This window comes from Epargyreus clarus, unplaced genomic scaffold (genome assembly GCF_041222505.1).
Source record: "Epargyreus clarus isolate Ecla_fem2 unplaced genomic scaffold, WU_Ecla_fem_2.2 ptg000003l, whole genome shotgun sequence".
NCBI lineage: Eukaryota > Metazoa > Arthropoda > Insecta > Lepidoptera > Hesperiidae > Epargyreus > Epargyreus clarus.
The window spans coordinates 14100634-14113557 of record NW_027332211.1 but is presented as its reverse complement, the minus strand read 5'-3'; the positions used below and the strand labels follow the sequence as shown (position 1 = coordinate 14113557).

Genomic DNA, 12924 nt, shown 5'->3' with positions numbered 1-12924 from the left:
TATTATAAGAGCCTATTACCTACCTTTGTACCTTAGCATATTAAATAAAACTATTTCATTTTAATCGGATGAAGTAAAATGATTCTCAAAAAATATACTTTCGGAAAATGTTAGCTGCTGCAATGCAGTTTTAAAGATAGGTACTTTCTTGTTTAAATAAAAGGATTACGAAGGAAAGTTATTATAATTTTTCCATGCGCCATACGCAATGCTTAAAAATTATTTCATATTATATAATTGGTTACAGTGCTATTAATAATTTAAAAACAGCGTAATAAAAAAAAATAATAAAAACATAAAACCGACTTCTATGTCATTTACAAAGTCGAAAATAATTGAAATAAATGTTGGTTTAGTACGTATTTCTGAAGTCGGCGCTCATATTAGACACGGTGTTTACGCCGTTATCCAACGAAATATATTGAGCGCTGATTTCAGTACTTTTTTTGTTAAATTATTTTCACCCTTCCTTTCTAGCGATGACATTCTAACGTTTATATTAATATAATATATGGATAAAAATACTTAATGAAAAAACTTACAAATGCACTAGTCGCCCCAACGATTTTTTAAAGTTCCCGTTGATTTACCTGGTCTGCCATTATCACACCCTGATTTCCTTTAATGGGATCACCTTTGAAATATCTTTTTTCCAACTAAAAAAATCGGTTCACGAAGTTATCCTTTTTTGAAGTCGGTTAAAAAAGATATACAAATATATACACTCTATGATAATAAATAAAAAAAGCCTCCCCGGCGGGGAATCGAACCCCGGTCTCCCGCGTGACAGGCGGGGATACTTACCACTATACTACCGAGGATACATGAAACTTTTTGAAATTATGGTATAGAAGACCTAAGTACATTTCAAATGTAATTTCGGTCATGATATAAGTTAAATACGGAGAAATGAGTTAGAAAAGCTTAAAATTTTCACTGTCTCATTGAAATCAATCATTTCAATAATAATAATCATATGTAGTTTTGTATATTTGGTAGATAATAAGACAAAGGTACTCTTAACGCCATCTATCGTACACAAATGGTTCTATTACAATGGCTACACACGTTACATACCCATGTTCATATAAGTTCATATTATCTCGATAGATGGTACTAAACTACATAGATAATGTATTTTTGGCTAGGCCATTTATTTCAGATTGTAATCAATAAATTACCTCCTTCTAGTAAATTATTATTTAAGACACTATTAATCAGCTTAGGCACATTTTTAGTTATAAGCTTATACTATTACGACAATTACGTAAATTAACGATAAAAATATAATAATGTCAATTAGCAGCAAATAATGTCTTAAAGCCTACCAAACCTATTTACCGTTGTGCATGGTGATCAACGAAATTATTATCAACTCGTTACTAGTGTAAAGTCACACCCGATTGAACACAAACTGGTTCATGATTCAAGATCACGTCTGTTTACATGCTTGTTAACTCCAATGAGCCAGTAGCAACTCGCGGGTGGTCCTGCCTGAGTTACCAAGTGGTTAAGAATACAAAGGACATTCCTGCTTACAGGGGTTACACTCGATATTACTCGATATACGCACTGAGTATCAAGAATTAATTTATTATATTTTTATTAGACATTGTAAAATATTATGCTCTTACACGTACATTAGGTATTTTTAAATTATATGTACAATTATTATTTTATTACTATATAACTCAGTACAACGCCGTAAGAAGCTAGTTTTATTTTGTTGACAATCTCTAACAATTCTTTAATACGTAATATTTGAAATTTTCGGAATTTCCAGTTTTATTTAATCAGTAAACGTTCAGATAAGATGAGTTGGATGGAAGTATACACTTCAACTTCTCTACATCCAACTCTCTATAAATAAAAGTACCTAAGGTTCTTCGGTTAGCAGAAATGTACAATAATGTACCGTTTCTGGAATCTTTATGTATATCCTATTGTTTTAGGTAAACCATAGTAACCCTATTCATGGTGTACTCCTACAAAGATTTTCTTTCCTCTGACAGACTTCCGTATCTAGTAAAAAGTACCTAGTAGATAGTTAATTTCTTTATTGATCGGTTTTTATTACGTGACATCGGCATTTAACTTTTTTAAAACTGTGAAGTAACTTTAGGGTCTTTAATAGGAACTGGTCTTGCGATAGTAACTAATTATTGGCGACTAATTTAGAGATGGTCCTAACTCCAAATTACCCATGTTTCATTTTTGTGTTTATCTAATTATTTTTTAAATTTAAGGATTGTACCTACTTGACAGCGCGTCATACTGAAAGATTTTTTAATACAAAGTAATATTATTTTTAAACAAAGTGATTAATATCTTTGATAAACGAGACTCTAAATGCCAGTTTAGCGTTCGCGGAACATGATGTTATCACTTTATTATCTTTATTACTGTACAATAAAGTTACTAGGCAGGACCAAAAAAGTTTAATGTTTTATAAGAAAAAATTGCTGATTTACATCAATTTAGTTAGAAGGCAGATTGATAATTTAAGTTTACGATTAAGATATCATTTATTAAATAAGTACATACCACCAATGGTAAAGGTACTCCTGTTTATAATCAATATTATTGCTAACAGATTCTTGTGATAATATTTTTTATAATGTTAATTAATTAATAATTATGTATGTTAAACAGTTTAATGCTAAAACATCTTATTATAAAATAGTCTTGAATGTCATAGTCCATTAATTTATTACTTAACACATCGCCAATACAAATAGATTTTTAAAATCAAAACATATTGTAAAATTAATATCATAAAAGAGAAAAACTTTAAACAAATTGTATAACACGACATCTAGCGCAACGTAAATGAACTACTTGGATAACTCACGTTGTCACGCTCACACCTGTACAATGTACTATGGTACAGATACACACACAGAGCCATTGGCAATGGAGTCGCAGTCCAAAGGCAAAATGCAGGCAACTTAACTCGACTCAACCAGTTTATCGGAGACTTTGCTATGGGAAGGTAGTGTCGTTACGTTTTGTCAAATAACGATCAGTTTATCATTGTTTATGTGTTGATTTCGTACTAATATCTACTTTGATATAGCTTTTCATGAATAAAGTTAAAGACTTTTAAGCAAAACAAGTTTATATCGAGTGTTATTTTAGAATTTTCTGTGAAATTGTACGTTTTGAGTGTGTATCTTGAATCGGTAAGAACTCAACGTTGGTTAGTTGGACGGTGGTTGAAAATGTGAAACAAAAGTGTTTGTGAACTGTTGAGAAGATCAAAAACTTTCTTAGGACAGTATAGTAAAGTGGAACGATGAAGTGGCTTGCCGGTTTGTTGTTGCTACCACTGTGTCTTGGTCATCTGAACGTTTATCTCAGCAGCGCCGAAGTATGGAGATTACTTGGTAAGTTCTTTATCACCCAAATCATATTATTTAAGTAAGAAGATTATCTTATTTAAAACTGGGATTCGGGCGGCTTAGTGTCGGATATCATTTGATAAGGCGCGGATAAAGCTCAATGACCTCACTAATAATGTTACGAACTTAATTACGTTAAGTAGGTTTTTAATTCAAGCAATTAGATAATTATTTATTATTACATTACAATAAGGATCGAAATGCTTGCAAAGTTCTTGTTGACATTTATACTGTGCTGTTTAGTTACTCACCTATTGTAGTCGTTACGATAAAGGTTTGAGACCAGTGACTTGCCCGTACCTAATTGAATATGAAAACAACTGCAGAGCTTGTATATATAGCCTACTCATTAATCTTTTATATTTGAATCGTAGATACCTGTAAGAAATGCACATGTCTGAGTCAATCGGGAAATCAAAATATTGGTGCTGTACTTTAAACGAAAATTAATATTTACTTAGTAATTATCATTTTTAAAAATAAATACATAAAATGTTCTTTTGAGATGAGCAGCATTTACAATGAATATCGATAAAAATAATTTAGATCGTAAAACTTTGTCCAGATAAGCATGAGATAAGCCGATATTTGAAACAAGTATTTTTTAAATGTATACATTACTGTTATTCAAATATTAATAAGAAATTAGGAAACAATTTTATATAGCATTTAATAGGCAACATTTACAAATACTAAAGCTACTAGAAGTAACTATAAAATAATTTTCTTTTTAATTGTAAGGAGAGGATAATAATATAATGATTCCTACCTGATATTTTGTTAAGGTATTGTACTAGCTTGAAGCTTCACCCGTCTGACCTACTTTAAAGTTATCGCGGCTCGTTAGTTTTTCTTTGAACCGTATTCAAGCTGATGCCTTACCTGCTTAATTAAAAATATAACACCACAATGAGTTATTTATTTAATACTTTTGGTACAAAAATTGAAGTTTTAATAAATACAATTAAACTAGGTAATATTAATAATACGCAGAATATGGCATTTGATAAACAAGAGCCGTTCTTTATTTAAAATATCTTACTGGACTCTATAAAAATTATGGCTACCAATATAATAACGGGAATAATTGCACTCTGACGTTGTCTATGTATATTTATGTTTTGTCTATAGACATAGTAAATAATAATACAGCAATAAGACATTGGTCACTGTGGCATTTTTTGACATAGATGCATTGCTACTTTCTAGAATACCTAATCAGATCTATTGACGGGAACCGATAGGGGAACACAGTAGTGCAGAATTCATACAGTTATTCTGTAACCAAAAAGAAAATGAAAAAGTATTTTGTATACCTAATGCAAAATGGGAAGATTGTATACAATCTTTACGAAATCCGGAAACGTAGATACCAGTACCAGAGATAGTGATTGATGGCAACTACCGGTCACCGTTTAATTAATATATAGTTTCCTGTCAAGCTGTGAGCTTCATATCTGCTTATTTTTAATATTGAGGTATGCACCAGATAGCGCTACTGTTAAATCTTTATCTCGTACGATAAGGTGTTTTATCATTGCGATTGTGGCATTGAAAGGTCGGACTGGTCGCAATTTTGATAATTAAATTGGATTACGTCTTTCTGTATAATAGTACCTATACCTACATATGTATGGGTATAAATTCATGCAAATGTCTGTTTATTTACTTTTAAATAATTGTGTATTTATTTTCGAATGCCATCTTTCGCTCTGATGTTGGAATCGTAATCACAAAAATGGTATTCGTGTTTGGTACAATAATATGACTGCAAAATATTTGATAATCTCCACAGTCATTCGTCCGTGACATAATCCGTAACAAGCTTTAATTATTTTTTTCCGAAAACACCAACCAGGAGACATAATTATGGGTAAAACTTACACATAGATACCGTTTGTCCCAACTATAAATTTATGGGACTTTAAAGGGCACTAATTTCTTAAATCCTATAATCCTATTATGTATTTTATTAAGATGTCCGTAAAGTGGATTATAAAAATATTGTATAGAAATCTCACTTTTGTTTTTGTTTCGATTGCAACTTAGAGTAGGGGATTCCTACTTCAATCAGAGTCTATGAGCTTCTTAAATGTCGGTGAAAAAATATTACAGAATAAATCCTATTTAACGACGATTCCGAAATTCTAAAGCTTAACCACGTGAGGCGTCTTATCTCTGGGTTTGATTTAATCTTTTTATTATGTTTGGCAACACGCCCGTCTTCCCGAAATGCGTCCCGTGGTGAGATAGGTAGATTTTGATGTCTATTGTCAATTTAAATTGCAAAATGGTTAAACCCTTATACCACAGTATAAGGATATATATACTGTGCTTATACTTATACCGCCTTAGTTGAAGGTAGTATCGCTCTTTTCAGGGAAATATAGGTATTATAATCTGTTAATAGACAACGATCAACGATTATTTAACCTTTAGCTTTAAAGTAAATGATAATTTTGGATTCGGACTTAATTGTAACAAAATTACTATCAGTTACCTTTGTAAGCAAAATCATCCTTTATTAGCACAATAATTTTATTGTAATATATTTCAAACAATTCATGACTTATATGACTTACATATATAGAAACATGTATCAAAACCGGGTAATACCGGTAATACTGGGTATTCCCGGGGTTATCACAAGTTTAACTTCTTATCACAATGTTATAGTGTTAAATTAATAGATAAGAAATATATAACCCGCTCTAGATTTTTATGAAAAATGTCAACCTTTAAGCAGATTAAGGAAACGAAGCGCGCGCGCAGGTAATAGTCCCTCAGAATAGGTTTTGTCCCCTTCTATTGTACCGAGATGAAGAGAGCAATTCGTCTTTGTCAGGCGGGACCATCTGGGCTTTGTCCTTGCTTAGAAATTAGAATTAGAATGCTTAAACAAAGCAAGAACGGGATTTAGTCCTGGAAGTGGCGACAAAGTGCTTAGAAAAAAATTAATTGTTCTGAATTCTGTCACATTCAGTTTACGCTTTATTGCCTCCACTCAATTTATTTTCTTTATAGTTACCGAGTTAAGTAACAAAAGCAATTATGCACGAAATAATAGACGGAATAATAGTATTTTCGTAATTTCTGTAAGATTATAATTGCCATGTTGTTTCATATCCTTACTTACAAATAAATATTATTATGATTAATATTATAATAAAACCATAAGTTTAATCGATATTATTACACCCTTATTAACATTTCTTAAAGAAGAATGTTAGTTGTTATTGCTAACCGTCATATAGTTAATAATTTTGGGTTAAAAACTTAACGAATTTCTGATACAAGATACTGTACGTTTCAATCAATATTATTTATTCAAGCGCGACATTCAAACATAATACACTTGTATAATTCTTTACGAGAGTTCACGCTGGGCACAGAATTTATCAGTAAAATTATAATATCTTGTAGCTTTACACTATAGGTATGTATCAGGTATCGGGTAAAGTTCTAACCGCCTTCGAGTATCTCTCGAGTCGATCTCCACTGGTAATTTATTTCAGATGACATTAATGGCGATTCTATGGAACCCAAGCAATAAAGTCGACGCCTAAAACGTGTGTTCTGACACTTTGGGACACAATTTTAATCTTATTTATATTGGTATTTACACGGTCGCGAATTTGAAATTGCATTAGTCCTTTTTGAACGATAACTTGACTTTTTGCAACAACTTCCAAGTATTATTAGTTTATGGAATGGAAATAAATTATTAATGCAAATAATGTATCTAACTTATCGTGCGTAACATGTAATTACTAGTAGTAAATGTTTTTAAATTAACCCATTTGCAAATATGGGAACGTATCTAACATTAACTTTAGTTGCTTATAATTAAGTCGTAATCATTAATATTTATGTTTCGAGTCGTGAAACCGTGGTAATTAAAAATATATATCATATTTATTACATTTTCTTTTGTAAAACGTACATTGCATTTGAAAATATATACTTTTGCATAATTGTTTGTTGTTTTGATCGATTATATTAAAATGAGTAATTTATACGTATTTTTTTTACTAAAATAATTGTTTTAATAATTCAACGTTCAAATACATTTTCTTTTTTTTGTCCCTAAAATTACACAGTAATGCCAACTGATGAAAAGTAATGTAAGCATGTTATTTGACGTATTATTTATTTTATAATTAGATCTTACCAGAATCTTTGACTCGTTTGCTTGTTGAGATTGTTTTTTATAACTACAAAAGAAAAATCGTCGACAAAATATCACAATTATGACAAAATATCATATTCTTTAAAATCGACTATATCGGTGGCGCTGGTCTTTCGAGACTTCCAGTGTAGAGAGATGTGATGAACTGTTCTATGTGAGAATTTTTGGCATATCTTGACCGTAACCTTCGCGTAACGGAATAAGCGTCCCGAATGTGTTCATTGTTTTCGAAACATAAATTCACATGTCTAATTTTCGTCGTGTCAGCAGAAGAGATTGCGATGCACCGAGATTCGAATTCGTGTTGGTATTTTGCGGAATAGCACCAGAGCATCATTTTAAAAGTCCAACATAAAAAATAAACGTGAAATACCTAACTTAGTTCGTGCTTCGCAAAACTTATCATATTCGCGGCTTATTGTCTTCATGGCTTGTTGGAGCATAAAGCAAGGCTGATAAGGCTTGGCGGGTAGGGCTGCCACGCTCAAGTACAACATCCGGACTCGACGCCGTCTTGGGCTGGACACTTAGCCTCATAGGCTTAGAGTTTTCTCACCTCGACGTATTTTAAGGCTAAACATTTTTTAAACTTATCTTTCTAATTAACGAGGCAAGCCATGAATGCCATTTGATTTTCTACATTAAGCTTGGCTACAAGCTTAATAAAATTGGTACAGGATGAAGGAAATATTTGGCTGGACATGTTTACGAAAAGTCACGCATGCCCATCATAGGTCTATCGGGTGGCAACCCTATTTGCAAGGCGGTATCGGGCGACAGCATAGTTTATGGTCAGCCACTATCGTTCATCTGAATTCTTTACGGCTCGACGCTAGTACAACCGACCAGCAACGCGTTTATTGGAAAACTTTTAGGTACCTATATGTTTTATGTGCTGATAGTTTGATACTCGGTCTTATCGCTTATTTTTATGGAAAGCACTTCATAACTTTGATGACAGAAAGACAGATAGTTGGTTTAGATCGATATGACACAAGATGTTTTCTTGAGAATTCTGTGTTTAGTAACTACATAAAAACCTATTGATGTTTAGAAAGTAACTTGTATAAGTTATACGTAGGACATCGGGTTTCCCCTCGCATTGTGTTATTTGAATGAAACATTTAAATTGAGTTATTACTGGAAGTTACGAAAGCGTGTCAAAAATAATCCTCGTTGAATAGCCAGCTCGCTTGTAGCTTTTGTTGTAAGCTTTAAATCTGAGTAGGAAAGGTGCGCGTGCGCATTGTTCCCCGTAGTCCCACGAGCGTAGGTGCAACATCATAGTTCCTTTACAGCTGCGACAGATACGCTGGCCTACGTAACATGACCATATTTGGGGGGAAATCAGGAGCGTAGTACTCGAAATCCGCAGTTTTGTATAAAGTTTAAAAAAAAAATCTGGTGTACTAATGGATGTTCGGTTTTCACGAATCAATTCAAAGTTAATCTCTGCTGTGTATAGCTTAAACCTGTATAAAATGTTGGAGTTTATTGTTTCATCAGATATTAATGTTTTTCACGACGGTACAATCGCGACAGGTTTAAAATAGGTGAATTTTTGGATGCGTCTCAAAATTATTTTTTACAAAGACGTCTAGAGTACACCTCTAGAATTAACCCCTCAAATAACAATAGAATCGTCAATTCTTCCATCAGTTATGCGGTTGCTTCGAGCTGCGGTTTCCGCTGCGAAATTGAATCACGTCACCGAAAACTCATTTTAATAGACATTCGATGAAATTCGAAATCTGTTATTACTTGTCAGCAATTGACTGACAAAAAATGAACTCGAAGTAAGGCGATCTCGTGACGGAGTCTTCGATTTCTCGGCTAGTGCTGTGGTGGGCGAACACTAAAAAAAGTACGTAACTCGAAACTCGGGCGACGTATGGGGTTTCGTCTAGACACGGTAACCTCTTCACACGGTTCCACTTTTTATCGCGTGTACTTAAAATTAACTTGTAAAACCACATTGAGTTATTGCTTTTAAAATGGTTCGAACTATTTATCTAGTTGGTCCCGTTTCCGGCGTTATCTTACGTCTTATCTGAGGACGATCTTGATTTTTTTGGACCTATGCCAACATTATCAGTTCCACGTATACCTCGCTTACCGACGTGTAAATTGTCCTTTCCTTCAGCTTATCCTTCCCCGGGACGTCATCTCCTATTATTACTTTTTAGGGTATAGGGATTGAATGACAAAACACCCCGGAATAGACATTGTTATTTTAATAAATAATATTAATGCCGTATTCAGAGAGCGCCGTTCGGATCTCGTCCCCTCGGTCGTCGTTTAGAGAATTAACAATGAAATATTTCAATAAACGGCCTACGACGGCGCTATATAAATATGAGCGAGTCCTTCTCGAAATATTCTTTAAGTAAATAGTGTTGACACGCGGGATGATGTGGAGTGGGCCCTAAATAAATTTAATTTCACGGTTGCTCCCCGAACGGCAGTTTTAATCCGTCCGCGTGTAATATGTCATCGAGGTGGCTCATACCAAAACACGATCCTATTACGTGACTAGAATAAAAATATACAATTAAATTTTGCAGCGCTGTCGAATGTGACTGCGAGTTTCAGTAGGTATACAAGCCGTTGTTTAAACGGCTTAAAATGGCTTCGTTTTGCGTTAGCCATGAGATCAACTTTGCATAATCGCGCAGCGGTTTTTTGATTCCATTTTGCATATGTTGCAGAGAATATCTGTTTAAGCCGAAAGCACTTAAGGACGGCAGAAATAGAATTAGGTGTGCAGGCGCTGCAGGGTACACGGGGATTATTACGCGAGCTACATGAATATGCAACTCGTTATTTTCAATTACTGCGTCCCGTCGGACTAGCTGCGAAAGCTCTATGACTTAGCAGTTCATTGTAGTACCGTTTCATGCAATTTAAATGCCACGTCATTGTCATGTCGCTACGTCACACAGCTAGTTCGTTACGAGTCTACAATTTATTTACATACCCAGTTAGTAGCTGTTATGCGCAAGTTGTACGCTTTGTGACACATCTGAATACATTGTGCTGTATAAGAGCGCTTTAATGCACAATACTGAGGTGTTTAATGTGTAATGATGACGAAATAAGTTTTAGTTTTATTACGTTAACTGACTGTGAGTTAAGTTATTATAGTGGGTTCGATCACATGAGCGAATGTGGACTCTTACAGTAGGTACCTTTCTCCGATCAAAAGAATATGATGAGGCATAAATTAAATTGGCTTCAGGGGCAGTTACACATCTTTGAATTATTGTTGATAGGTTTTATTTGAAATCTATCTTAGGTGACCTGAAGGATGTTATGGCCACACGTAAGGAGAAATAGGCGTCCATTCTATCCCCGCCCCAGCGGAGAAGACTATACCAAACTGAGGTCATTTATCTGTCTCGGGAAAGACTATTCCCGATATTATCTTACATTAAAACCTCATATCCGGTAGTCTAATCTAACTTCCACGTATGAAAATGTAAACTAGGAACTTCCTACAGTCACCAATATACGCTCGGTATTTTAAAAAAGTTAAACTTGACTTTTTATGTAGAGTAAGAAAGAATTTTAAATTTTGCATTCATGCAGTTAATACCACGGAAGGTTCCAACAAAGCGGATACATTACGGCAGGAACACTTTCAGATTTGGCGATATTTCAACAGCCGCTGAAGACTTGCCAAATTGTTTATTGCCCAGTATTTAAGATTCGCTGAAACTATTTTAATACAAATGGAGAATATTTTCCTTTATAACGATTGTAAGTGACGGGAATATATTTCCGAGTCTTGTTAAATGTTTCGGAAAGGTTTATCTTTTTATATCTGTGTTATATGTTACTTTTTCGTAATAGAGCGTAGTCTATTTTTTTTTAGTAACTTTAATGTAGATACAAACCCAAACGAGTTATTAAAATGCAAATATGAACTTATTAAGATTATTTTATTAATTCTTACATGCAAAACGTCGGCATTGTTATTACTAAACATTTTTATTGACTTCTTAGTGCAATATAAGTAAGCTCTTTACTGAAACCTGTTAACATTGTAATAACGATATAATATCGTCTACAAATTACAATTTTAAACAATCTTAGCAAAACATTTATTGCAAAATTGCGATACAAAACATCGTTTAGCTTATAATTTCTTATTCAACATCTTGTAAGGCATAGGTAGTTATTACGTAATTATGAATCTGAAATCGATTTGCACGAATCATTAAGTCTGTAATAGAATTTCGTGACGTGGATAAGAAATAATAATTTCATCTATTACCAATGTGTGTTCGAGTAATATTAGCAAAACATCGTATAATTACTTTTTACCAAATCTGTATTGGTACTTGCCTATATCTATTCTAATCATCAATTTGCAACAAGAAACCATTGTATAATACAATAAGATAGGATTCTCTAATATTGATTAATTTTATTTATGTTTTTGTGTTTTTAGTAGTGTCCAAGCTATCGTTACTGTGTTTTATCTGTTAATTTTAAAATATTAAAGAATTAGGCAAATCCTTTCAGGTTGGTTACAGATACGCATGGGAGGTACTTGCCTCTTAATATCAGATAGGCTGCATGCTCATTTATTAAAAGCTATCACACAGCCGCGACAAGTTTCCCAAGAAGATTCCATTCCTATTTGAATTTACTACTCACGACATTAATATCATATCCACGGTTTGCGGTGTCCACATCAACATCAAACGCACACTTGCTCATTACATCCATAATATAAGTCAAACATCAATTTTACTGCTTATTCAATAAACCGTAAGCCACAAGTCACCGGTAGCGATTACAAGCAATCATGGGCGACGAATCGATTTGCCGCGGGAATCCATTAAGGTGATAATGGTGTGAGTTTTTCTGACGGCCGCGTCGAAGTGATACGTGCTGCATCAAGCAAGTGGTACTCGTATTAATAAATGTTGTCATCTTCATTTCTGTTTCTCGCTGGACACGGGACTCAATGTAAGGGTTTAGCTATAGGCCACGGTATTACGGTGAACTGCACACATCTTTAAGATTTTTTAGATCTCTCAGGTATGAAGGCTTTCTTTCAGGATTCTTCTTTGTTAAGGAAGTAGTGATACGTGCTGCATCAAACAAGTGGTATTAATAAATGTTGTCATCTTCATTTCTGTTTTCCGCTGGACACGGATTTTATCATTGTAAGGGTTTAGCCATAGTCCACGGTTCTATGGTGGACTGCACACATCTTTGAGGATTTTTAGAACTCTCAGCTATGAAGGCTTTCTTCCAGGATTCTTCTTTGTTAAGGAAGTGATAATTATTATTTAACACGCACATAACTGAAATTCAGCACTT

At 33.7% G+C, this 12924-nt stretch overlaps 1 protein-coding gene and 1 non-coding gene across 2 annotated transcripts in view; one reads left to right on the top strand and one right to left on the bottom strand.

The window, feature by feature from the left end:
• Nucleotides 1–749: 749 nt before the first annotated feature.
• On the bottom strand, nt 750–821 carry TRNAD-GUC (transfer RNA aspartic acid (anticodon GUC)). The gene has a single exon. It is a non-coding gene; the product is annotated as a tRNA-Asp (tRNA).
• A 2124-nt stretch (nt 822–2945) lies between these two features.
• The window catches only part of dnt (tyrosine-protein kinase Dnt), a 53697-nt gene continuing 43718 nt past the window's right edge, over nt 2946–12924 (top strand). Inside the window, exon 1 of the mRNA XM_073089972.1 lies at nt 2946–3386. Coding sequence (XP_072946073.1) covers nt 3296–3386 — 91 coding nt within the window. The 5' untranslated portion in view covers nt 2946–3295. The remainder of the gene's footprint in view (nt 3387–12924) is intronic.